The following is a 27,526-nucleotide window of genomic DNA, read 5'->3' on the forward strand; positions in this document are numbered from 1 at the left end:
CAAGTGTTATTATATGAATTTGATCACTAAAAAGCATAGCCAGGAAGGTAATTTTGGGTAAAGAGCTTGATACATCCCAATATCCCTTAAGTACTTGGTAACTTTTTTTTTTTTCTTTTTTTTTCTAATTTTATTTTATTTTTAAACTTTACATAATTGTATTAGTTTTTCCAAATATCAAAATGAATCTGCCACAGGTATACATGTGTTCCCCATCTCGAACCCTCCTCCCTCCTCCCTCCCCATACCATCCCTCTGGGCCATCCCATTGCACCAGCCCCAAGCATCCAGCATCGTGCATCGAACCTGGACTGGCAACTCGTTTCCTACATGATATTTTACATGTTTCATTGCCATTCTCCCAAATCTTCCCACCCTCTCCCTCTCCCACAGAGTCCATAAGACTGTTCTATATATCAATGTCTCTTTTGCTGTCTCGTACACAGGGTTATTGTTACCATCTTTCTAAATTCCATATATATGCGTTAGTATACTGTATTTATGTTTTTTCTTCTGGCTTACTTCACTCCGTACAATAGGCTCCAGTTTCATCCACCTCATTAGAACTGATTCAAATGTATTCTTTTTAATGGCTGAGTAATACTCCATTGTGTATATGTACCACAGCTTTCTTATCCACCGTGCCTTTATTGCTTTAGACAATATACAACCGGTGCAAACATGCTGCTGCAAACTCAAGCCCTCCTGAGGGTAGCAACATGACAGGATTGTATGCAACTGCTACCTCAGTCCCAAGGTACTTTCTTCCTTTTTTAAAAAAAATGTTGTAGGGGGCAATTTGTTTAAAAATTGTCAGTTTTAGCATCTGGATTTTATAAGTTTATCCTCATTCTCTACTCACCTCCCTTCATCCTTTGCTAATAGACTTTTCATTACCTGTATCCTATTTAAATTTTAATCTTGAATACATTTTAAATATTTATTGGCATTCAAGACCTCTCAGTAGATGCTAATAGAAACTTGGAGAAGACCTGATTTTTTTAGTGCCTTACTAAGAATAGATTTCCAAAAGCTGTTTTTCCTCTCAGCTGTTTTTCCTCTCCAGTAAAAAAAATGGGGTGTGCATTTTCTTGTTTTCCTAATCTGCAAGGTTGTAATGAAGGAAGAGGAGGTTATTCTGTACATAGGATATTCCTTTGATATATGTGCATCCTTTAAAAACATTATGGTTTTAGACTGAGAATAAAGTTCATATTATCAAAAGGTTATATTGAATTCATATCAAACTTCCCAGTAAAAAACTAATAAGTATTGGCTGTAGCTTTTACCAGTGCTTTAAGTAGTATTATATACTTTTTTATGCAGCTTTTATTTATTTATTTTTAAATCAAAGTTACATAAGGGTGAATTTTAAATGTAGTAGTTATTCCCTTTTGAAACACCACTGTGGATTGTTATAAGCCCTTGGACTAAAGAATAGCTTTACAATTTAGGAATGCTGACTATTGTGAAAGAATCTATAGTCAGATACACATGTTTTCAGAAAATTCAAACAGAATTATGTATAGATGCTAGCATCTGTCTGCATAGGACATATGCTATAGTGACTGATAAGTTAGGGTTCCAGTTTCTAGGACTTAATCACCTAATAACTTTTTTTTCTTGTCACTGTAACCAACCCAATGAAGTGAGTGTATATTTTAAAGGTAATCATCTCAAGAGTTTGATTTCATAATGCATTTACTTTTAAAGCTGTCACTTGATTAGTCTATTAATACATTATGTCCTCTTTTTATTCAAAGACTTAAAAAAATTGAAAATTGAAATGCATTCCTCCTTAAAACAGTTTTGTTCTCTTTGTGTGTATTTTGACAGTATTGAATTTTAATTTTCTATAAAATTTTACAAATTAGAATCCATAATTTAAAGCTGAATGTAAGTAAACTTTGCCAACACAAATTAATTGTGCAATTCATTTAAGTAGCATTTGATTAATTGGCTTTAAATTGTTATTAGCCAACATCTGTGTTTCAAGCCATGGAGTTACATTCCTGATGGAATCATGCCAATTTTCTGGAGGGTAGTATATTGGACTTCACAATTTTTAACATGGTAAGTGGTGGTGAAGGATAAAATTTTCGATATTTTGGCTAAATTTTAAAAAGTGATTATTTTTTCAGTGAACTTTCATGTTTTAAAACTTATTTATGTCATATTTTCCCTTTCATGTTTTAAAACTTATTTATGTCATATTTTCCCTTTCATGTTTTAAAACTTATTTATGTCATATTTTCCCTTATATCTATATGCTTTCTCTCCTCATTCAGGTCTGTCTTATCTTAAAAGGAATGAAAAGAAATAAATAAACAAGAAATAGAAAGCAGAGACAAAAAATTCTCCTTGTCACCATTTCCTTTTTGTACTGCCTTCTTTCTGGACCTTCTTCAATTCAGTTTTCTTCAAGTCCCATTATTATGTGAAACTGGTCTCTTGCTAAGGATATCATTAACCCCTGGTTTTCTGTGTGCTTAGTGCAAACTTCTGAATTTCCTTTATGTGCTCCATTTCTGTGGCCCATTTTCTAAATGTTGGTATTCCCAAGGGTCCCATCTTTGGTCATCTTGTTATCTGACTCTCCCTGAATAACTGTAAATTATAGCCATGGTTTCATTAACCTGTGATGCATTCTAAATCTTTTTTTTTTCCTACCCAATATAGCTTTGTCTTTCTGCTGTGCTCCAGACTCATTCATACTTTTTCCACTGCCTATTGAGCATTTTATAATAGATATAATACAAGTAAACTGGAGGTGGAGAACATGGCAAGAGAAAAATCACACAGCGAGTATAGCATGCCTGTAGCATGCACATTGAACTCGGCTAGTTCTTCAACATTGCCAAACTTTGGACCCTTTGAGTTTCTCATCTGTTTGCTCTTCATTCTCCACAACAAATCTTTCCAGTTCCTGCAAACCTCAGCAGTGATTGTGACTCTGTCTCTTACATCCTAGAAACAGCCACCTTCTCTCCTTGCAGATGACTTTACTTTCTGCCATCCAGTGAAAAAGGAATCATCAGATGGCAGCTCTTTTCAGCTTTTCACCAACAAACCTATCTACCTATCCTTTCTTTCCTTCCCTCCAAGAATGTAAGAGTCATTCTTAAAGTTAATCCCTCTTCCTGAAATAATGGACCTATCTCCTTCAGCTCTTGTTAGAAAACTCAGGTCAGAACCCTTTCCAACTTTCTGTCTTCCCCTTGATGATCTACTCATCACTGCTGTGTTTTTTTAGAGAGACTTTTTAAAAAAGTATAAATTAGTACAGAAAATCCCACAGACTGTATTTAGTTTGACTTTTCTTCAAAGTGAATACACCCATATAATGAGCACTCAGATTGTGATATAGAACATTAATAATATCCCCAGAAGCTTCCCACATACCTCTCTCCCAGTCATTACGCTCCCCAAAGGTAACACATGATTCTGACTTCTGTTACCATAGATTAGTTTTGCCTGCTTTTTCAGCTTTATAAATATGGACTTATACAGTATGTATCTTTTTGCTTCTCTTTTTGCTCATATAATTTGGAAGATTCTTCTGTATTGTATGTCTCAGTATTCTTTTTTTTTTTTTTTAATATCTGTAAAGGGTTCTACTTTTTGAATATACCATAGTTTATCCTACATAGCCAAACTTCTAGAATTGTCTGCATTTTGTGTCTCCATTTGCTCACTGCTTATTCTTTCCACAACCCATTGAACCCTGTTTTCTGTTCTCCCTTCTCCACTTACACGTACAGGCTCTTAATTTATTGACCTCTTGGCGCCTTTGATTTTACTGTTTCCTCTCTCTACTTTCAAACACTTTCTTCTCCATGTACTTCTTTGTTGTCTTCCATAATTCTTGACTGTTCCCTCAGTCTCCTTTGTTGGCCTTTCCTTCTGTTTGTCTGTCTTTCATTTAAAAGTTGATATTTTTGAGGCGTCAGTCTCAGATCTTTCCTGCTCATTCATTCTATGTATATACACCCTTCCAGATGTTATTTCAGTACATTGATATGGTGATGACTCCAAATCTATCTGTATTTCTGTACTTCCTCCTGAATTCTGAAGCTGGATGGCCAACTACTTCCTGTGCAGCTCCTTTAGGATGTATCCAGGACACTTTCCCCTGACATTTGGGCTTCCCTGGTGGCTCAGTCAGTTGGTAAATAGTCTACCTGTGATGCAGGAGACCAGGATTCAATCCCTGGGTCGGGAAGATCCTCTGAAGAAGGAAATGGCAACCCACTCCAATATCTTTGCCTGGGAAAGCCCATGGACAGAGGAGCCTGGCGGGCTACAGTCCATGGCATTCCCAGAGTCAAACACCTGAAGGACTAAACCTACCTATACTTCAAAATCAGTATACTGACAGCCACCCTTCTCTCCTGCTTCTTACCACACCACCTTACCCATTCTAAATAGTTACAGTTTTGTTCCATTTAAGCCCATTCTCCATGTTGAACCCTTATCAGTCCATAGAAAACAAAAGTTTGGTCATGTCTCCCTTCAGTTAAAGAAAATTATTCCTCACTGTTCTTTGGATGTAATCGAAATAATTCAAAAAAGCTTTAAAAGCCTTTTTCAGATTCCTTATAAGTCAGAGAGTACTGTTGTACTCTCTGTTGATCATTGTTTTTGCTCCCAGGGGTATGCTTTTCTCTCCTCAGAATTTAATGTTAGAAAATATTCAGCCCTCTATTATAGTTTGGTTCAGTGTTATTACTCAAAATCATATTGATTCATGAGAAGAACCACACATTAAAATTGATATTTAGATGTTTCCAGTATTTTGAAATTATACAGACATGTCACGTTTTTTTAATCATATTTTTTCTAATCGTCCAGGATTCTGTTACCTTTCATGCAGTCATATGCAAGATCAGGAGGGTTTTCCATCACTGGGAAGATCAAAACTGCACTAATTGAGAATGCAATCTATTATGGCACCTATTTGCTGATTTTTGGAGCATTTTTAATTTATGTAGCTGTCAACCCACACTTGCACCTAGAATGGTAAGATAAACCATGTTCTTAACATTGTTTCTGTGTACATTTGCATTTTTTTAAATTAAATTTTATTTCATATGCAAGTAAACATTTCATTGGGAAACCTACCATGACATGTTTTATGGGTTCCCCCAAAAGAATATCATAATAATCCATATTACTGAGAAGGAAAATATGGAATAACATCTTTGAATATACATATTAGACAAGAAACTGATGTTTTATCAAAAGGCTATGTTAAAGTGTTAACTCTCATGAATTTTTCCTAGACTTTAAAATTTTGTGTATGACTAAATACCTAGATTTATTTTTCATTGTAAGTTATGAATATTTTCTTTTGTTCTGATTATATTATGAGGGCATATTTCTCTTTAACTTTAGATTTGTCATTCAAATAAAGTTGAAATCTGTGTTATACTTGTGATGTGTTATGATATATGTGAAGAGTTATATCTGAAAAGTTTAGGAATAGAGTAGTAGTGATTATCCTTACTGTTGGATTCTTGAGGTTTGTGTGTGTCTGCTTCAAAACCAAATTCTTTCAGGCTTAAACTTCTGTTCAGTCTTCTCTTGGTTAATATTAAATAAGAAAGTGCCTAATGAAAAATGTATTTTCTTCAGGATATTTTTGCCATGAATTTTCCTAAGATTCTAATTTTAACTCTAATGGAAGTAGTGTTTGCTGTGTCTGTTTCTGCAGTCACACTCTAACTTTTCATTACAACACAGATCATCTACTGTTACTAAAAGAGGAGCTGAGATTTGAAGGTTGAAACCTTTCATATAAAATTGGATCTATATCGTAGGGCAGTTGTTTTCTGAAAAACCTTTAACACTAGTTTCATTTTAACGTTTTTGTTAGAAAAATTTATCACAGCTATCTGCTTATGTTTTCTCTTTCTAAGGAACCAGCTTCAGACAATTGGGATAGCAGCTGCAAATACATGGGGTCTGTTTCTTCTTGTGTTGTTGTTGGGGTATGGCTTGGTAGAAATTCCTCGCTCATACTGGAATGGTGCAAAAAGAGGTTATCTACTCATGAAAACTTATTTTAAGGCAGCCAAATTGATGACAGAGAAAGCAGATGCAGAAGAGACTTTAGAAGATGTCATGGAGGTAAGCAAGTTTAAATCCTGGAGTCAACAGTCATCAAGTTTTATGTATCACTTTTTGTATACACTGTTGGTTTTGTTGGTGGTGGTGGTGTTAGCAGGATACTGGTGGACTTTAGATTGAAAAACTGGTGATGTGTAATTCTAAAGAATTTCTCACCCATTCAGATGACTCATTGGCAGTTCAACTTCGTAAGATATCATCTCCATCTTCTAATTGACAAAGATGTAGGGTGAATGTATTTAACAGTGCAGGCTTATGCTTGTCCTGGGGTAACTTTTAATAGTTAAAAGTTGAGACTCAAAAAGTGGTCAAAGTTAGATGATAAGTTACCTAGTTACCATGACAGTGGAAATGAAAATTGCAATTAAAGGTTGAGCTTCTTCCTGAATGTTTGACCCAAAATAATCCCACCAAGTATGGAAACCTCTTTAGAGAACAATATTCATGGGAATTTGTATGCCTCAGTTTTGTTTCCTGTCTATAATCTTAATAAGGCACTTCATTTTGCTCACTTGTAATATGCATATAATTTGAACAAATCTCATAAAGTTGTTGAAAGTATAAATTTCAATAATATACATGCAAAATACGACAAAGTGCAAAATTTTGCTGTTTAATAATTTAGTTGATTTTAAAAAAGAATGTAGTCCTCAAATTTTGCTCTTCTATGAAAATATGCTATTCCAATAATGTTATTCTTCAGCTTAAAACTTTATGCTAAAGGCTTTCATTCATTTTAGAGTAGTCTCCAAGATATTGTAATGTGGCCAATCAAAAAATGATTTGACCCATGTTTAGTTTCAGCCTTATGTCAAGCCCCTAAAGTCTTCCTAACACTGGTCAATTTTGGTTCCTCAAACTTATTAATGGTGATGATAATAGCAAACATATAGGCAAACAAATGTATAGACTTATAGACGTATTTCCCTATGCCTTTCCAAGCACTTTATATATATTAATACACTCAATTCTCAAAACAGCCTTATAAGGGAAGTTTTTTTGTCCTTGTTTCTATAAAGGACAGTGAGACACAGAGAGGGTAAGTTTCCCATGTTCAACACAGTTACTGAGTGACGGAGCCAGGCAGTCTGACTCTAGTTCGTGCTTTTAGAAAAGGATCAGGCCCTTTTCTGTAAAGGGCCAGATAGTAACTATTTTAGGCTTTTTGTGCCATATCCTCTCTGTTGCAACTGCTTCACTGGCTGGCTGCTTTAGCATGAAAGCAGCCATACCCAATATGAATGAGCAGTGGATGTGTTCACATAAGAACAGATGGTGGGCTGGAGTGGATCTGGTTTGCCGACCCCTACTCTTAAACATTATGTTCATTGCTTTCTTTGTTCTGTTTTTGAGTGTGGTGTTCCCAGATTCTTGGAACCCTCTTTTCTCCATTCTCTTTCGCTAATTCCTACTTCATTTTCAGTTCTCAATACAAATGAGAATTCTTCAGGGAAGCCTTCTCTGGTAGTTTCCTGGGGCTGCCATAACAAAGTACATGAACTACGTGGTTTAAACAACAGAAATTTTTTGTCTCAGAGCTCTAGGGGCTAAAGTCCAAGATCAAGGTGTCAGCATGGTTGGTTCCTTTAGAGGGCTGTCGGGAAATTTGTACCACATCTCCTGTCTTCTGATAGTTAACTGACAATCTTTGATGTTCCTTAGCTTGTAGATCTCTGTCTTTGTATTCACATGATATTCTCCCTGTGTGCCTGTCAGTGTCCAAATTTCCTCTGTTTATAAGGACACCAGTAAGATTAGGGGCCCACTCCATTCCAGTAAGCCTTTTCTTAATTTAACCAGTTAAAGCTGTGAAATCCTATTCCCAGATAAGATTACATTATAAAGTACTGGGTGTTGAGACAACATATGATTTTTGGGGGAACAGAGTTCCAGCCCATAACACCTCCCTTGGTTCTCTAAATTCTTAGATACTCAGCAACCATTTTTAAGTGAACAAAAGAATGAATACTGATTCTTTGATTGTGGTTGAAAATTTTTATGTTGGCTTTTCAGCATTTATTTATAAAATGTTAAGAACTGTAGCATTCCTTAGGCGTATGATGGATATTATTATATTTTTCAAAAGAAATTTATATTTGGTAATTTTTATACTTGATATATTTGAAGATTTTTGAAGATTTGAATTTTTAAAAAAATTTGAAGATTTATATTTGATAATAAAATAATTAAAAGATCATTTGATAGCTTTCCCCTCAAAAGTTGATATTAAAATTCAGTTCTTTCTTCTGTTTTTAGGCCTGTTCATTGACCTCAAAATCAACTGCTGCTAAGGCCTTCTGGAGTACTTTGCTCTTACTCTTCAAGCAGTACTCAGGCCATTACTCTCCTGTTAGTCACTGGATTTCTTTCACTTTCCTGAAACTCCTTGTTCTCTTCTGCTTGGAGACTTTCGAACATGCTGTCCCTCTGTCTGGAATATTCTTACTCTTTCCTTTGATTGGCTGACTCCTATCCTCAGTTTAGCTTTTTATCTCAGTTTAAATAATCAGTTCATCAGAAAATTTTCCATGTTAGATTATAGAGCAGTTTTCACACCTTTCTGTTTGAATCATACCTGTTTTCTTCACTCAGCTAAGCTCTTTGATAGGAGCAATGTCTGTTGGTACAGATTATTCATGGGTCTGCGTATTTTAAATTTTGGTGGGTATTGCTAAGTTATTTTCCAAATAGGTTATTTGACATTTTATTGTATATAGGAGGCCTTTCCCCCTACAGTCTTACCTCATTACAGAATAGCAATTTTTAATAATTTTGCAGGAAAACTGTCCTCATTTTAAAAACTTGTAGTTTTTTTAGTGAGATTGAATATTTTTTTCAGTTATTTATTGGCCAGTGGCATTTCCTCTATAGCATCCCAAATGCTTCATATATTAAGGATAGTATTTTTTTCCATATATATTTTTTTTTCACAGTTTTGTCTATACACCCTATGGTTTCTCTGCCTCCAGTTTTACATCCCTTAAGGCCATTCTCTGCCCTATAATCAAAATGTTCTTTTTAATATCCTGGTTGGTTCACTTTTGCCTCCCAGCCTTTGAACATACTGTTTCTTCTTCCTAGAAAAGTGGTTCCAACTTTTCAAAAATTTCCTGTAGTATTACAGGATATTGCGATTCTTTGAGAACTAGTGCTTCTAAAGATTCCCTTCCCTAATGACTTCGTGCCTTTCTTACTCTTTAAATTGTTCATTTAATTATCTCATCACCACACTGTAATCTTAGTGAAAGCCTTACAACACCATGTCTTCCCACTCCACCCTGCAGTATGGATTGTGGTGACCTTTCACCTAGGACAGTGCTGACATATAATGTACTCTTAATCTTAAAAATGTGGAATGAATCGTTAGTTATGACTGCTGAAAGTACTCTGTTGTTGGAAAGGAGCAGGTGCTTTGTGATATTTTTAGTCTGTTCCGCTTCTTCTGTTTTCTTCGCTGCATTTTAGATAATGAGATAATTGAGCTTGAGGAGCAAGGTGGAAGAACAAAGTCTTGTTCTTTTAGAATCTCAAAGTTTGACAGATGGTTCATGAGTTTTTCTAATGCATATTCATCTTTGTATACCAAATGATAAGGCAGTAAATTTAGAAATTTATAGAAAGTGTGAGGGTGTAGATAATTTGTTCTATAATTTTATATTTTTATTTTTGTTATTAAGAACTTTTATTCAGGGAATGGAACTTTATTATATGCTGAGTAATTTAGGTTGTTACTAAACTTGTGAGAATATATATAGTACCTAGAGCATCCTGATTTGAAACACCTAATCTATAGAAACGGAAATGGAAATATTTTTATTTCTCTTACTGTTCTTATAGGAAGTTCGTAAAGTAAATGAGAGCATCAAGTATAACCACCCACTGAGAAAATGTGTTGACACAATACTTAAAAAGGTAATTAAATAATATTCTCATCTACTTTCTTTTGAAATATAAATCTACATAATGTAATATTATAATAAAAGCATCAGAAAAGTATACAAACAGCGTATGATTGACATCTTCCAGCCTTTTCCATTTTTATGTTAACAGTAAATTAATAGTAATTTGTACATAAAATTTGTTATTATATGTTTAACATTATTTATTGGCAGTATGTTCCATTGAAATGTGTCTATAGAGATTATGTTAAATAATGTAAAATTATTGCTGTGTCACAGTGACGGAGATGGACCTTTATAGGTTGTAAAAATGTCATTAAATGTAGTCACTAAAGGCATATCTCCCGTAAGAAAATAAACTAAGTTCTCAATAATCACTTTTAAGCAGCTTTGTGCATGTTATTTTGTAAGCATATTTCATAAAATAAATATTATAAGATATTTAATATGTATATTTAAAAAGAAACTATACGATTAAGATTTTGATGCCTTAGTATTGAATTGGAGGTATTCAGTACTTCCAAAAACGATTATTCCATAAATGAGTTTCCCAGTTATCTTCTCAGCAACCATAGAACCACTGAACTATTCCTTTTCCTATGTTTATTTTTAAAGACTTGTATGTAGGTCTTTTTTTAATTCAAGTAGCATTGATTTAGGACATTTTAAGTTTTGTGTGTACATTATAGTTCTACTTCTTTACACCCTATACCATCCTCAGCACCAGAACTTATTTTCCAGCAGTTACGCATACAGTGGAACCCCTTTCCCCATTTTACCCTGTCCCTATTACTACTTTTTTCTCTGTATGAGTGTTTGTTTTTATTTAGTTTGGTTTATTCATTTATTTTGTTTTATTAGTTTTTTATACTCCACATATGAGTTAAATCATAAAGAGTTTTTCTTTATCTGACTTATTTCACTTAGCATAGTACCCTCCAGGTCTATCTGTGTTGCAAATGGCAAGATTTTGCCCTTTTGATGGCTGAGTAGTATTCCACTGTGTGTGTGCATGTGTGTGTGTGTCTGTACACATATACCACATCTTCTTTATCCATTCATTCATTGATGGGCACTTAGGTTGTTTATTGGCTATTGTAAATAATGCTGCAGTTTATAGGGGTACAGATATATTTTAGGATTAGTATTTTCTTATTCTTTAGATAAAATCCCAGAGGTGAGATAGTTAGATCATATGGTAGTTCTGTTCTTAATTTTTTGAGGACTCACCATACTATCTTTCATAGTGGCCTGCATCAGTTTACATTCTCACCAATCGTGTGTGAGGGTTCCATTTTCTCCACATCTTCACCAACACTTGTTATTTCTTATCATTTTGGTAATAGCCATTTTGATGATTTGCATTTCTCTTAATAGTGATGTTGAACATCTTTTCAAGTACTTGTTGGCCACCTGTATGTCTTCTTTGGGAAATATCATCTATTTAGCTCCTCTGCCCATTTTTCAATCAGATTATTCGTTGTTGAATTGTATGAGTTCTTTATATATTTTGTATATTAATCTCTTATTGGATATATCATTCGAAATTCTTCTCTCATTTGAGGTTGTCTTTTCACTTTATTGATGGTTTCCTTTGCTATATAAAAGCTTTTTAATTTGATGTAATCACATTTGTTTATTTTTGCTTTTGCTTCCGTTGCCTGAGGAGACATATCTAGAAAGATACTTGCTAAGAGTGATATCAGCATCCTGCCTATATTCTGGGGTTTTTATGATTTCAGGTCTTATGTTCAAGTTTTTAATCCATTTGAGGTTGAGTTTTATATATCGTGTGCAATTGTGGTCTAGTTTCTTTTTTTTCTTTTTAATTTTTTGCATGTGGCTATTCAGTTCTTCTCCTATGTTTTAAATCTGTCATACTAATCATTAGCTAGTGTTTCTTTTGACTAAGATGACAGTCATGAGAATCAATTCTCTAATCATTTATCTTATATTTGCTACCTTTTGAGACCTATTTATGGAGGTTAACTAATTTGCCCAAGTTCATAGGTGTATTAAATGATTAATAGGGTAGGTGACTCCACATCTGGAAAATATTTGCAAGAAAATTAGATATGCTTAAGAATGAAAGATTCTTAACAAAAGTAAAATTTTTTATCTTTTTTCAAATAAAATTTCTAAAAATCTACTTGTTCCTTTTAGTGCCCTATAGACTATCAGGAAAAAATGGGCAGGAACATGGATGATTATGAAGATTTTGATGAAAAGCATAATACCTACCCAAGTGAAAAAAGTCTGGTAAAACTACATAAACAGGTAACTTTATATAGCCTTTTTACCTTCTGATGATTTTAGTTAGATTTACTGCCCACAAAAAAGGAGTTTTGAGTACATGTATATCAGAAACTTCTTTGATCTTGTCCTTATCATTATTCTTGGAAGTGTTTTAACTTCCTGTTTCTTGACAGGAGTACTGTTGGCATTTGGGGAGGAGAATTATTCACTGAGCAAACTGTTACATATATTACAGAATATAACATCCTCAGCCCCACCCAGTAAATGCCATTAGCACTTCCCTGTTGTTGTGACAAGCAAAACATGCTCCATAGTGGGCAGTTGAATCACTGTTGTTTCAGAACACTGACAGGTATACCCCCTGCTGTGTTTTTTAGGTGATTTATTCAGTTCAGAGACATCGACGAACTCAAGTACAATGGCAGATTCTTTTGGAACAAGCATTTTATCTAGAAGATGTAGCAAAAAATGAAACAAGTGCTACTTGTCAGTTTGTTCATACCTTTCAATCGCCAGAGCCAGAAAATAGATTTATTCAATATTTTTATAATCCTACAGTTGGTATGTAATTTTTAATATACATTTCAAAGTTTGATGCTGATAATTTTCCTGATGGAAAGTGTATATTCTCACCAATGCAGAGTTGAATTATAATTGTGTTTTTTGACTTACACCAATTTGAGTTTGATGTTTCCTCATGATCAGATGCAGGTTCTGCATTTTTGGCAGGAATACCTCAGCAGTGATGTTGTGTTTTTCTCAGAGTAGGAGGCCCATAATATCAGTTTGTTCTGTTACTGGTGATGATTTGTTTAGGATGGTGTCTGCTTGTTTCCACCAGTATGTCTCTCTGCAATTATGTATCTTGTGTGGAGGGATTTCAAAACACTGTAAATACACTGTTGCTTCTTTATGGTTTTCCTAATCATTTTTTCTTTTTATCTTACAGAGTGGTACTGGGAATGTCTTTTGCGACCCTGGTTTTATCGGATACTTGCTGTGGTGTTGTCCATATTCTCCGTGATAGTTGTGTGGTCAGAGTGCACATTCTTTAGCACTAGACCTGTCTTATCCCTCTTTGCAGTCTTCATACAGCTGGCTGAAAAAACATACAATTATATTTATATCGAGGTCAGTTTATTTTATATCTGTCATAAATAAATGTCAGTTGTGGTTTAAGTTTAATCCTTAACTGTTGTATCTTTTCTCCACATATTTCTTCTAGTAATAATGAAAGCAGTGAAGTTCCCCACAGTGGTGTTATTCAGATTTCCAAAAATGAGCTTCATTATTTTACCCAGACTATAAAAACTAAGAACTGTATTTGAGGAAAGATGAAAAGATGCAAAATAGTGCACAATATTTTTATGAGAATATTTTGATCCTCTTTATGCCAGTGAAGCTAGATAAATTACAGTCTTCATGTGAAGAGTTGCCAAGGGAATGAGAGAACAGGCTCACTTCAGGAGGTAGATTTGAAATTTATGGATAGGATAGGGACTGATTAAGATCTAGATTTTTTCATAATTTCATTTTCTGAGGTGGTTAAAAAGCTGCTATTACTGTGTTTAAATTTTAGAATGTCAATAAATGTTAGTTGGAATGAAAAGATAATGCTTAAAATAGTATATAAAGTTCTAAAGTCTATTAGTCTGAAACTGGGTTTTTGTTTTGTTTTTTTCAGATTGCTTGCTTTCTTTCCATCTTCTTCCTCAGTATCTGTGTTTATTCTACTGTGTTCAGGATTCGTGTATTTAACTATTACTACCTGGCTTCACATCACCAGACTGATGCTTATAGCCTTCTTTTCAGTGGCATGTAAGTAGACTGTGTTTAGAAACAAGGAAAATGTCTCCATTACATGAATGTCTCTTTTATTTCTTCTTGTTTATGGCTCTTTTACTAACACCTATATTTCTATGAGCTAGTTGCTTAGGTTTAAGTATTAATTAGATGCTTGTTGATTGGTAGCTAAATCCTGCTTGAAGTTTAGGGTTAAAATAGGTATACTAGATTAGGAAGGAAAAGAAGGGCATAGTGAGTCTGGATTTACCAATTAGAAGTCAGTAAATAGGTTAGTAATAATAGAAACATTTGAGATTTTAGAGACTTAAGTCTAGAAAGTGTTCTGAGAATCAGAAAAATACAGTGGTCTCACACTGAATTGTGGAGGACTAAGAAGATCAAAGAAAGGCAATGCCAAAGAATGCTCAAACTACCGCACAATTGCACTCATCTCACATGCTAGTAAAGTAATGCTCAAAATTCTCCAAGCCAGGCTTCAGCAATATGTGAACCGTGAACTTCCTGATGTTCAAGCTGGTTTTAGAAAAGGCAGAGGAACCAGAGATCAAATTGCCAACATCTGCTGGATCATGGAAAAAGCAAGAGAGTTCCAGAAAAACATCTATTTCTGCTTTATTGACTATGCCAAAGCCTTTGACTGTGTGGATCACAATAAGCTGTGGAAAATTCTGAAAGAGAGGGGAAAATTCTGAAAGAGAGGGGAATACCAGACCACCTGACCTGCCTCTTGAGAAATCTGTATGCAGGTCAGGAAGCAACAGTTAGAACTGGATATGGAACAACAGACTGGTTCCAAACAGGAAAAGGAGTACATCAAGGCTGTATATTGTCACCCTGCTTGTTTAACTTCTGTGCAGAGTACATCATGAGAAACACTGGACTAGAAGAAGCACAAGCTGGAATCAAGATTGCTGGGAGAAATATCAATAACCTCAGATATGCAGATGACACCACCCTTATGGCAGAAAGTGAAGAGGAACTCAAAAGCCTCTTGATGAAAGTGAAAGTGGAGAGTGAAAAAGTTGGCTAAAGCTCAACATTCAGAAAACGAAGATCATGGCATCTGGTCCCATCACTTCATGGGAAATAGATGGGGAAACAGTGGAAACAGTGTCAGACTTTATTTTTCTGGGCTCCCAAAATCACTGCAGATGGTGACTACAGCCATGAAATTAAAAGACGCTTACTCCTTGGAAAGAAAGTTATGACCAACCTAGATAGCATATTCAAAAGCAGAGACATTACTTTGCCAACAAAGGTCCATCTAGTCAAGGCTATAGTTTTTCCTGTAGTCATGTATGGATGTGAGAGTTGGACTGTGAAGAAAGCTGAGTGCCAAAGAATTGATGCTTTTGAACTGTGGTGTTGGAGAAGACTCTTGAGAGTCCCTTGGACTGCAAGGAGATCCAACCAGTCCATTCTGAAGGAGATCAGCCCTGGGATTTCTTTGGAAGGAATGATGCTAAAGCTGAAACTCCAGTACTTTGGCCACCTCATGCAAAGAGTGACTTATTGGAAAGGACTCTGATGCTGGGAGGGATTGGGGACAGGAGGAGAAGGGGACGACAGAGGATGAGATGGCTGGATGGCATCACTGACTCGATGGACATGAGTCTGAGCGAACTCCAGGACTTGGTGATGGACAGGGAGGCTTGGCATGCTGCAATTCGTGGGGTCGCAAAGAGTCAGACACGACTGAGCGACTGAACTGAACTGAAGACCAAAAGAATAATTTTTGCTAAGAGATTTAGCAGAATTTTAGAGAGATGGCTCCAGCTTGGGCTAAATTGCACAATTTATTGTTTGTCCATATTATTAAACTATTTACATTAGGTTTTTAGGGCTGGACTTTGGGAACTTCAAGAGGAATCAATATCTGAAGCATCTCTAAGACTTTTCTTTAACCTTTTTCCCCCAAATAATTATAGATTCAAAGGAAGTTGCAAATACAGTACAGAATCTTAGTAACCTTCACCCAGCCTCCCCCAATGGAGACATTTTATACTGCTGTTGTACAATATCAAAAGCAAAACTTTACACAGACACATTACTGTTAACTAGACCACAACAGACTTTATTAGTTCTCACTATTTTTTATACTTTATTCATTTGTGTGTGTGTGTATGTGTAGATTCCTGTAACCACCACCATAATCAAGATACAGAATATTATGTCACCCCAAAATAACTCCTCATATCACCTCTTTATATTCATACCCTCTCTTCATTGTCATAGCTTCCTGTTCTCCAGCTCCTTGTTTTGTAAGGTTCTCTTTTTATCTGGTCACAACTCTCCAGAAAGTAGGCATAGAAGGAACATGCCTCAGCATAATAAAGGCCATATATGACAAACTTACAGCAAACATTATCCTCAGTGGTAAACAACTGAAAGCATTTCCTCTAAACTCAGGAACAAGACAAGGGTGCCCACTTTTACCACTGTTATTCAACATAGTTTTGCAAGTCCTTGCCATCACAATCAGAGAAGAAAATGAAATAAAAGGAATCCAGATTGGAAAAGAAGTAAAACTCTCACTGTTTGCAAATGACATGATTCTCTACATAGAACACTCTAAAGATGCCACCAGAAAATTACTAGAGCTAATCAATGAATATAGTAAAATTGCAGGATATAGGATTAATACACAGAAATCCCTTGGATTCCTACATACAAACAATGAAAAATTATAAAAAGAAATTAAGAAAACAATCGCATTCAACACTGCAATACAAAGAATAAAATACTTAGGAATAAATTTACCTAAAGAGACAAAAGACTTGTATGCAGAAAACTATAAGACACTGATGAAGGACATCAAAGATGAACAAGTGGAGAGAGGTTGGCACAAAAATAGAAATATAGACCAAAGGAACAAGATAAAAAGTCCAGAGATAATTCTACACACCTGTGGGCACCTTATCTTTGACATAGGAGGCAAAAATACACAATGGAGAAAAGACAGTCCCTTCAACAAGTGGTGCTGGGAAAACTGGTCAGCTGCCTGTATAAGGATGAAATTAGAACATCTTCTAACATCATACACAAAAATAAACCTAAAATGAATTAAAGACCTAAATGTAAAACCAAAAACTATAAGACTTTTAGAGGAAAAGAGAGCACTCTGACATAAACCACAGCAAGACCCTCTGTGTTCTCCTAGAATAATGGAAATAAAAATAAACAAATAAGACCTAATTAAACTTAAAAACTTTTGCACAATGAAGGAAGCTATAAACAAGGTGAAAAGACAACCCTCAGAATGGGCAAAATTAATAGCAAACAAAACAACTGACAAAAATTTAAGCTCCTAAGTATATAAGCAGCTCATGCAGCTCAACACCAGAAAAACAGCCTAGACTAAAAGTGGGCAGAAGACCTAAACAGACATTTCTCCAAAGTGACATACAGATGGCTAATAAACACATGATAAAATGCTCAACGAAGCTCAAAATTATTAGAGAAATGCAAATAAAACTACAATGAGCTATCATCTGACTCCAGTCAGAATGGCTATCATCAAAAAGTCTACAAGCAATAAATGCTGGAGAGGGTGTGGAGAAAAGGGAACACTCTTACACTGTTGGTGGGAATGCAAATTGATATAGCCACTATGGGGAACATTATGCTGTGCTGCTGTACTTAGTTGCTCAGTCTTGTCCAACTCTTTGCCACCCCATGAACTATAGCCCACCAGGCTCCTCTGCCCATGGAATTTTCAGACAAGAATACTGGAGTGGGTTGCCATGCCCTCCTCCAGGGATCTTCCTAACCCAGGGATTGAACCCAAGTCTCCTGCATTGCAGGCAGATTCTTTACTGTCTGAGCCACCAGGGAAGCCTATTCCTTCTCCAGGGGATCTTCCTGCCCCAGGAATCAAACCAGGGTCTCCTGCATTGCAGGAGGATTCTTTACCAGCTGAGCTACCAGGGAAGCCTGGAAAACAGTATAGAAATTCCTTTAAAATCTAGGAATGAAGCTATGATACAACCCAGCAAGTCTACTACTGGGCATATACTCTCAGAAAACCAGAATCGAAACAGACACATGTACCCCAATGTTCATTGCAGCACTACTTAGAATACCTAAGACAAGGAAGCAACCTAGATGGCCACTCACAGATGAATGGATAAGGAAGTTGTGGTATATATACACAATGGAATATTACTCTGCTATAAAAAGAAATGCATTTGAGTCAGTTCTAATGAGGTGTATGAACCTAGAGCCTATTGTCCAGAGTGAAATAAGTCAGAAAAAGAGACAAATGTATATTAAAACATATACATGGAATCTAGAAAGATAGTACTGACAATCCTGTTTGCAGGGCAGCAAAGGAGACAGACATTTTGGACACAGTGGGGGAAGGAGAGCGTGGGATGATATGAGAGAAAAGCACTGAAACATACACATTACCAAATGTAAAATGATAGCCAGTGAGAAGTTGCTGCATAACACAGCCCAGCCCAGTGCTCTGTGACAACCTGGATGGGTGGGACGGGGAGGGATGTGGGAAAGAGGGGTCAAGAAGGAGGGGACATGTATGCCTAATATTGATTCATGCTGATATATGGCAAAAGCTGTCACAATATTATAATTATCCTCTAATTAAAAAAACAAAATGTAATAAAAAAAACTGAGCTCCAACAATTATTTATATCTGTAGTTGTCAGAGTTGACATAATGTGATACAACTTCAGATCTTTTATGTACTGAGTACAGTTTGCCTTGAGGATTGAGCTAAATTGCACAGAAGAGGCACATACAAAACCACTCTACAAATTGTTGGGATAAAGCAGTGGCAAACCTCACCAAAGGAGGCATCCTGAGGCTGGAGTTTTGTTTTGTAGGTGTTGATGTTTTTCAGGAAACTGTGGTATTAATAGAACTTTCAGAATGTCTTCCAAGTAAGGGCAGTTCATATTAAGAATTCAAAATACAAATAGATGAGAATAATGGAATGATCTGAAACATTCTCAGTGTATTTCAAGATAACATAAAATGTGTATTGCTGCTTTATTCTTATATATTGTGTTTGTTTATGCTTTATTGCAGGTTATTTTGCCGTTTGACTCCTCCTTTATGTCTTAATTTCTTGGGTTTGACCCACATGGATTCATCCATCTCTCACCAAAATACACAGCCAACTGCTTATACATCTGTAAGTATGGTAAAAAAGAGTTCTTTAGATTCATTATCTATATGGGATGCTATTAATTGTGAAATTTCTTTTTACTGCTGGCAAACAGATCTATTGCATTATTAGAATCTTTTAAAAAATTACTTGAACTTTCTTTTACACATTGTATATGTAGTTACTAATGACTGGGTAAAGGTGATATTGCTTTTGTTTTATTATAAACAAAATTTTTTGGTCCAGCTAAGCATATTCACAGACCTGACCTATAATAATATTAACCTTTATGTTTATAGTCTTAGTGTAATTGATGATTTTCAGTAATATTTATATAATATTAATTTCTTAGGAGAAAATAAGCCATATCAAGATATAATAGACACATAACATTGTATTATTTTAAGGTATACAACATAATTAGTATATGTATATATTGTGAAATAGTTAGCACAGTAAGTTTAGTTAACATCACCACACAGTCACAGGTTTTTTCCTCTTGTGATGAGGACTTAAAAATCAGTCTATTTAATGCTTCATTTCTACTTTTTTGAAAACTCCAAATTTATTGATATAGCTGGTTATGATAAACTTTCTAATGATGAAAAAGAATGAAATATATAGAGCTGTACTGATTTAACTAAATTTTTTTCTTGCTCCTTAGATTATGGGTTCCATGAAAGTTTTATCCTTTATTGCAGATGGGTTCTATATATATTATCCTATGTTGGTGGTAATTCTCTGCATTGCTACGTACTTTAGGTAAGAAACTTAACATTGCTTGTTTTTTCTTATATATATATATCCTGATCTGGATATCTTTCTCCTTAAAATTCTTTTAAATATTCACTGATTGGGTTTTAGTTGTTTGTTTTATTGTGGCTTTGGAAGTGCTGGGGGTAGTTTAAAGAGATTGCTTGAGTGCTGGATCAGGGTCTCCCTCCAAAGATACTTTCAAGAAAAGAGAGTTATTCTATGTATTTGGCCAACAAAGTGATAGGATTAATAATAGAATGTTAACTCTGAGTCCTGGCCTTTGGTCATGGCAGCCATTGTATCTTATAAAACACCTGCTTGCCCAGCTTCTATTTGGTAACATGTATTAGTCTTAGGGCTTTCCGCATAATAATTTTTGGGTTTCTGGGTGTTTCAGACCGTAATCAGCACAAAAGATCAGTTAAGGAGCAGTCGTAATCAGACAGTACATGGAAAGTACATGGACTACTCTTTTTATCAGATCAGAAAAATTGGTAGAAGCTTGGCAGAGATCTGACTCAAGAGGAGTTAAAAGACAGGTGTCCTTGGCTTCTAGCACCTTGTCTTCCTTCTTCACTGCTTCAGTGCTCCATGACACACCAAAAATGCTACTTAAAAAAATTTTATTGATAATAAGTTTCATCCAACCACTTTTCATTTAAATCTTTCAGTATAATTAGTTATTACAAATAGTTTACAAATAGCATATATTATTATACTGATATTCTAACACTTGGATATTGAGTAAAAAGACAAATATTATTTGAAATAAATTCTCTGTTGAATTTTTTTAAAGCATCTATATTTTATCTTATCATAAGTAAAGGAGCCAAAGGATTATAATTTAATATAAAACTTAATATGAACTGGTGAAAATGAAAGTCGCTCAGTCGTGTCTCTTTGTGACCCCATAGACTGTAGCCCACCAGACTCCTCTGACCATGGAATTCTCCAGGCAGGAATACTGGAGTGGGTTGCCATTCCCTTCTTCAGGGGATCTTCCTGACCTGGGGATTGAACCTAGGATTCCTTCATTGCAGGCGAATTCTTTACCAGTTGAGCTATCAGGGAAGCCCATGAACTGATAAAACAATATAATATTTTCAGCTTTTTTCTGTAAGGTAGGAAAGACAGAGGTTTATATTTATTATGAAAATGATGTGTTAAAAATAAGAGACCAATCATCCTTTGGATGTCCAAAACTAAACTTTTTTTATGTGCTTATTCATTTATAAACTACAAATGGAACATTAAGAGCTTGTGAATTATAAATCTTATCTCCTCATCTTAGTGGTTATCTTGGTAAGATTGGCATCTCTACTTAAGGTTAGCATCTTATTAGATTGACATATGCATCAAGGAATAGATGGATGGGATAGTGCCTTGTCAACTATAAAATTTTAATGTAAGGAATTGTGTCTAAAAGGAAAATTGTTTAACTTAAAAATATTTCTTTAAAAATGTTGTTTTATAATTAAGATAAACTTTGCTAGTTTTTTAAGGAGACAAACTCCTTAAAGTTTGTCTTTAAGGAAAAGAAAGGTCATATACCTTAATTATCAAATTATATTTTTATAATTTATATATATTATATGTAATATTATATATAATATAATATATATTTATATTTAAAACTATACTGTATTATAGGAATATTTGAAGAAATGCCTTGCAGGCATTTCAGCATTAACTTGACTTTATAGGTCAATTTTCTTTTGGAATGCTGCCGTAATAGTCTAATTCCTTTATTACTAGCACATAACCATACACAGAACTATTAATAATATTCAGACTTAACTGCCTAGAGCCTATAAAGCTGTTTGCTGACACTTTAGACAAAGCTACAACCTTTACAGAGACAATGATCTCATCCTGCAGTATAGTATTCCCACAGGTATATAAGGATGGTAGAGGAATATTTAAAGTCACAGAATTAGCATGACCATCCACCTGAAACCCCAATTTTACTCACTGGTAAGTCATACAAGCATTCCCTATATATTAAAACAAGCAGATAATTTATGAACTAGTCAGATTTTTACACATCACTGATGTGAAATGGGAGATCTTTACTTTTTCTTAATTGCTTCACTGTTTTCTCTTCTTCCTAACACACATGAATACACACACACACACATACATACACACTCCTCCCTTTCTTCTTCCTCTCTCTGCCTTGCTTCATGTATGGTGTTCAGAATTCTGCCATTAAAAGTACATTAGAAAAAAGTTTGAAAACTAAGGTAGTAAAAAGAACTTGGTCTTTGTTTTGTTTTAGATTTAAATCCTCAGCTCTAAAATTTATTGATTGGCCTTTAGCAAAGTATTTAACACCCTTTGCTTCTGTTTCCTTATCTATAAAGTAATATTTATCTCTTAGAGTTATAGTAAGAATTAAATAAGAATAACTGTAAACTATCTGATGCATAATAGTAGTTTAACAGATATTAATCCTTCCTTCCTTATGTACCGTATTTTCAGAGTATTCCTGTCCTGCACAACAATGAGGTTTAAAGTAAAAACCAGATAAGATATAAATGATTGCCCCCAGATAAGCTGTAATAATCAATTCTGAATTTATAGTAACACTGATTTAAATAGAATTGACTAGTTCTCCGGATTAACAAAACAGAACGTGAAAGTCAGTTTGCATAATTAAGACTTTCTAAGCCAAGAATATTCTGCACTTGTAAATACTGGTTGTGTATGTGTGTTAAAATTGCTGTTTGAATACCAGAAAAGAATAAATTGCTTTTGTATTATAGCTATTGCTTAGCATCCTGTTATAATAATCTTCTGAAAGTATGCTGTGGCCTGACTTAATTTGTGTCTGTAAGAAGTCGGGCTTTGGTGCATACCCTAGTCAGTGGAGCACTGGGCATTTAAGTTTCTTAGAAAGGGAAATAAGTACTTTTTGAAGAAAGACAAATGTAGCGCTGTAGAACTTGACATGATAACTAGAAATACAACAGAGGCTTCCAATTTAAACATTTACAGTATGAAATAATGCTTATCTTTTTGAAAATCTACTTTTATTAGCTTGGGAACTCGTTGTTTGAATCTACTTGGTTTCCAGCAGTTCATGGGAGATAATGATATGACATCAGACTTAGTTGATGAAGGAAAAGAATTAATTAGACGAGGTAAGATTTGTCTTTTAAAATAAATGAAGAGAAAGTACTGATTCAAAATACAAAATTAATGTTTGTATGATTTGAAACTTCTAATCTATCTTAAGACATTACAAATTAATGTGTTTTAGCTAAAATTCTATGGAAAGCCTTCACAACAAAAAAAATTTGAAAACATACATGGTTATTTCATCTGTCTTTAAGAAATTCTGTAGCAGAAATTGTTAATACGTCTGCAACTAAATAATACCCTTGTTTAGTATTGGAGTCATTTTCTTGTTTTCTTTGAAATAGATTTGTCAAATTGAATACAATATAAAACTCATTAAAGAATCACCATTAGTTTAATAATTTTTCATTCAAACCAAGGCTGGTTTTTAGAATGTAGTGATCTTTAACAGCCAGTTAGAATGCATTGTGCTCTACTGGAATCTAATCTCAAAACTGAGTGTATCAAATTTCTTGGTGTTCAAGTGATGGTAGAATAGGAAGGAAAAGAAGAACAAAACTTGAGTTTGGGAACATTGGTTTTTAGGCATTCTTCCTCCTTGAGCATGGGGTTCTTTATGATCTTATTTAAACATAAACCCCAAATGTACTATGGCTCTAAAATATGCTAGTGTAGCCTTCACATGCTCTCACAGGAAGGTGGTGCCTAGTTAATGTAATAGTTCTGCTGTTTGCATTAATCAGACTTCATCTGGAGTATCATATCCAGTCCTGGATAAGATTTTCAAGAGTAGGACTGATAAGTCAGAAAGAATTTAGAGGAGGATAGGCAGAATGATGAGTGTGTCAGGTATATCTTATGGGAAAAAAGCACTGAGTATATAGCCAGAAGAGAGTAATGGCAAAAAAAAATCTTATGCAGAAAAAAATATGAATTTAATTTAGAAGACAAAAACGAAGAAAAAGAGAAGCTGCCTAGAAGCACATTTCAAGTCACCATGGGGAGAAGTTCTTCCTCACTGAAACTGTTTAGATAGAGCCTAAGAGCGATCTCCAGCAGAAGGTGGGAAGGTATTCTCTATGGAGTTAGGTGACCTCTCCAGTTCTTTCCAACAATAACCTATTACCTTTGACTTTGTAGTAATTTAAAGGAAATTGGTCATAGCCTGATACCTTTACTTCAGTTACTCTACATCTAATTAAACCATATTATACCAAATTTGAGACCACTTTTCTGTCTCTAGAGAAGAGAAAAAGGCAACGGCAAGAAGAAGGTGAAAATAGAAGAAGAGTAAGTATAGTACTTACTAACTTGCTATAACCTAAAGATTAATGGGAACTATCATAAGAATCTAATTGATTTTGGCTGAAAACAATGGGACAATGACATAGGATGTTTTTCTTTAGTCCTTTGTTTGCTAAGGCAAACTAACCTCCTTGAGAATTGAAAAGGCAAAAAGTGAGAAAAATCTAGTCATAGTCACTATAAATTTTCAGTACCCGAGTGTATCCATACTGGAGAAGTGAAGACTCAGGAGACATAATAGTTGTCTTTGTGTATTTTAGTGTATGTCATGGAAAGGGAGACTTGTTCTTTATTTCGGAAGGCATAACTAGCACCAAAGAGTGGAATAGAGTTCACCTCTATGTGAAAACTTAGGGTTTACCAAAATTGGAACAGGATGATCAAACATAAATTTTTCACATCTTCTAATAAGAAAGCCAAATAGCATCTGGCATGACTATTTTAGAGTGAAACTCTGCACTGCATGGGTTCCTTTCAATTATAAGAATAATGAGTAAAATCCCAGTTAAGATTTTAGTGCAGTTAAGACACAATGCCACGTGAGTCATTACTTAATTATGTTTATCTACAACTTTAATTTTACTATCAAAAATGACTTTTTGGGTCTCTATGATTTGTAGAATCGTATTTGGGTAGAATAAAATTTTATTAACATCTTATTAATTATTTTGAGTTTCATAATCCTTCCATGGTCAAGATAACCTTACTGTAGTTATAATATTATTTTGACATTTTAGATGGAAGTCAATAACTTAAAATAATCATAGCTAGTAAAAATGTCTATAAATGTCTTCAAGTTAAGTTTGATGACTATTAAAATCATTTAGAAATAAAGGAAATTATCTATCATTTCTAAAGGTACTGTGCTAATTATACTGATTATCTGACAAATTCCTGATGAAAAAGAATTATATCAGTTATCACTGATGAATTATTTTCTGACTGTGTGTTCTCATGTTATATGTTGTTCGTGATTCTTTTCTAGGAATGGAAAGAACGTTATGGACACAGTAGAGAAGATTCCACTAGAAACAGAAATGTTCATATTGACCCAAAAGAATCAAACTTCTCAGAAATGAGTACCAACCGATGTAAGTAGTTTATTATCTAGTTTTCTTAAGAAATTTTTTTTCTATGCTTGCTTGTCTTTATAGAATAATAAGTGAGGTTCTGCAGTGCCTTTCCTTTTTTCATCCCTCAGTATATGGGAGGAAGAGGAAAGTAAAATATGCATCAGGTAGGAGAAGGAGACATCTGGGACATCAAATGAATAGTTGTCATTATACTATCTAAATAATAGTACTTATCTCAGGCATATTTTTGGCAGGTATCGGTTTCTATTAACCTAGATATTTTTCAGGCTATTTGGTCATTTTTATAATAAATTACTGACTGACTCTTATGTGTCAGGTACTTTCCCAGGAGTATGAAGAAGACAATTTCCATCTTTGGTTTGCCCTTAATTGAATGAGGAACTGATACCAGGAAGAAGACATTGGCCAGTGGATTGAGTCAGGAAGCCTCCCCATATTCTTGATTTTGTCATATGCTTTTGGGAGAGTGACAAGAGACCTATTTGTGTGCAGGATCCAGCACTGAGTAGAAGGGAGAGGAGAGATACAGGGATGCTGAGAGAGTGTAAGGCTGCACACATGATGCTGAAGGACTCAGCTCAAGGGAGGAAAAGGAATTCTTCATTGGGAAAGGATTTCTGTTATAAAGAAATACTATTTAGGAATGAGTAGTACTTAGCCAGTTGAAGGGGTTTTTAGGCAGAACAAAGAATGTGCAACATGCGAGAACTTTTGGGGAAATGTAGATTTTCCTCTATGACTAGAACCTGAAGTATGAGAAGCTTGATGAGAGGAAAGGCTACAGAGATAGTTGGGAAACGTATTATCACACTTAGAAGTTTGGATTTTATCCCAAAGGTAAGATTTCAGTATGGAAAGAAGCATGCTCAGATTTTTGGTTTAGAAACATGAATTTGACGTCTATATAAAGTATTATTTCCAGGGAAGTGAGATACAACACAGTTTAGTGTCTGTTGTAGTAATGCAGTCAGAAAATGATGAGGGCCTTAATATACAATATTGGTTTTATGGAATAAATCAACACAACATTGTAAAGCAATTATCCTCCAATTAAAGATAAATGAAAAAACAAAAAAATGATGAGGGCTTAAAATAAGCATCCTTGAGATAACCCTGGAGATAAAGAAGAGAGGATGTGTTTGGATGAGATTTAGCATAAAAGAAATAATAGAAAGCTGAAGTTTCAATTAAAGCTAGGAAATAGAGGGATAATTCTACAAAGATATTTGGAAGCTTATCTTGGATTTGGACTTAACAGAGTGCAGAGATCTGGAGGGTATAGGAGAATGGTTAAGAGGAAACACAAAACCTTGGGATGATGAATTAGAACCTGGCATGTGGGAGGCAACCAGTATTTGCTGAATGAATGAGATAAATAGTGGAGGGCAGAGTCCAAGATGACAACATAAGGTAAGAGAGAATTGGCTTGCCTTAAATTTTCAAAAAGAGCTGTGTCATGGTTTGTTTTGAAGCTGTTGAGCTGCTCAAAATAACACTGTGAAAATTTAGGTTTTTATGGAGAAAACATCATTCATATAGGGAAAGGAGAGTTAGTTTTTCTAGATCTGTGCTGACCGAGGTGGTAACCATTAGCCACATATGGCTGTTTAGCATTTGCAGGGTAGCTGGTGCCCCATATTGAAATGATAATATTTTGGATGTATTGGGTTAGATATGTGAAAATTAATTTCAACTATTTCTTTTTACTTTTTAAATGTATTTACTAGTAAAAAGTAAATACAGGGCTTGCAATTTATTTCTGTTGGACATTGCTTCCCTGAATTCTTGCCCTATGGAAAAAAGAGTTAGTCCTTTATTGCAGAGTTTGAGTTGATTGCATCTTAAAATCGTAGCCGAGAAATGAGATGTAACAGCCCCTGGATTCACTATGAAACCAGCTGAAACTTATTTAATTGTGAACAGTTTCACTGTTACGATTGCTGTTGTTGTTCATTCTCTAAGTCGTGTCTGACTCTTTGTGAACCCATTCACTGCAGCATTGCCGGTGCTTCCCGGTTCTTCACTATCTCCCAGAGTGTGCTCAAACTCATGTCCATTGACTCAGTAATGCC

General features: G+C 34.8%; 1 protein-coding gene across 5 annotated transcripts in view; it reads left to right on the forward strand.

Annotated features, from left to right (window-relative positions):
- Nucleotides 1-27,526, forward strand: part of LMBRD2 (LMBR1 domain containing 2) — a 52,260-nt gene that overhangs the window by 17,134 nt on the left and 7,600 nt on the right. For 4 of the 5 annotated variants that reach the window (XM_059878692.1, XM_005221594.5, XM_005221596.5 and 1 more), the window contains exons 3-16: nucleotides 660-757; nucleotides 1,978-2,073; nucleotides 4,852-5,019; nucleotides 5,919-6,129; nucleotides 9,967-10,041; nucleotides 12,192-12,305; nucleotides 12,662-12,845; nucleotides 13,234-13,415; nucleotides 13,969-14,102; nucleotides 19,140-19,245; nucleotides 19,883-19,980; nucleotides 23,014-23,117; nucleotides 24,299-24,345; nucleotides 25,346-25,451. In XM_059878692.1, coding sequence (XP_059734675.1) covers nucleotides 660-757; nucleotides 1,978-2,073; nucleotides 4,852-5,019; nucleotides 5,919-6,129; nucleotides 9,967-10,041; nucleotides 12,192-12,305; nucleotides 12,662-12,845; nucleotides 13,234-13,415; nucleotides 13,969-14,102; nucleotides 19,140-19,245; nucleotides 19,883-19,980; nucleotides 23,014-23,117; nucleotides 24,299-24,345; nucleotides 25,346-25,451 — 1,723 coding nt within the window. The other variant, XM_024981251.2, reaches the window with a different exon arrangement.

The sequence above is a fragment of the Bos taurus genome, chromosome 20, assembly GCF_002263795.3.
Source record: "Bos taurus isolate L1 Dominette 01449 registration number 42190680 breed Hereford chromosome 20, ARS-UCD2.0, whole genome shotgun sequence".
Taxonomy (NCBI): domain Eukaryota; kingdom Metazoa; phylum Chordata; class Mammalia; order Artiodactyla; family Bovidae; genus Bos; species Bos taurus.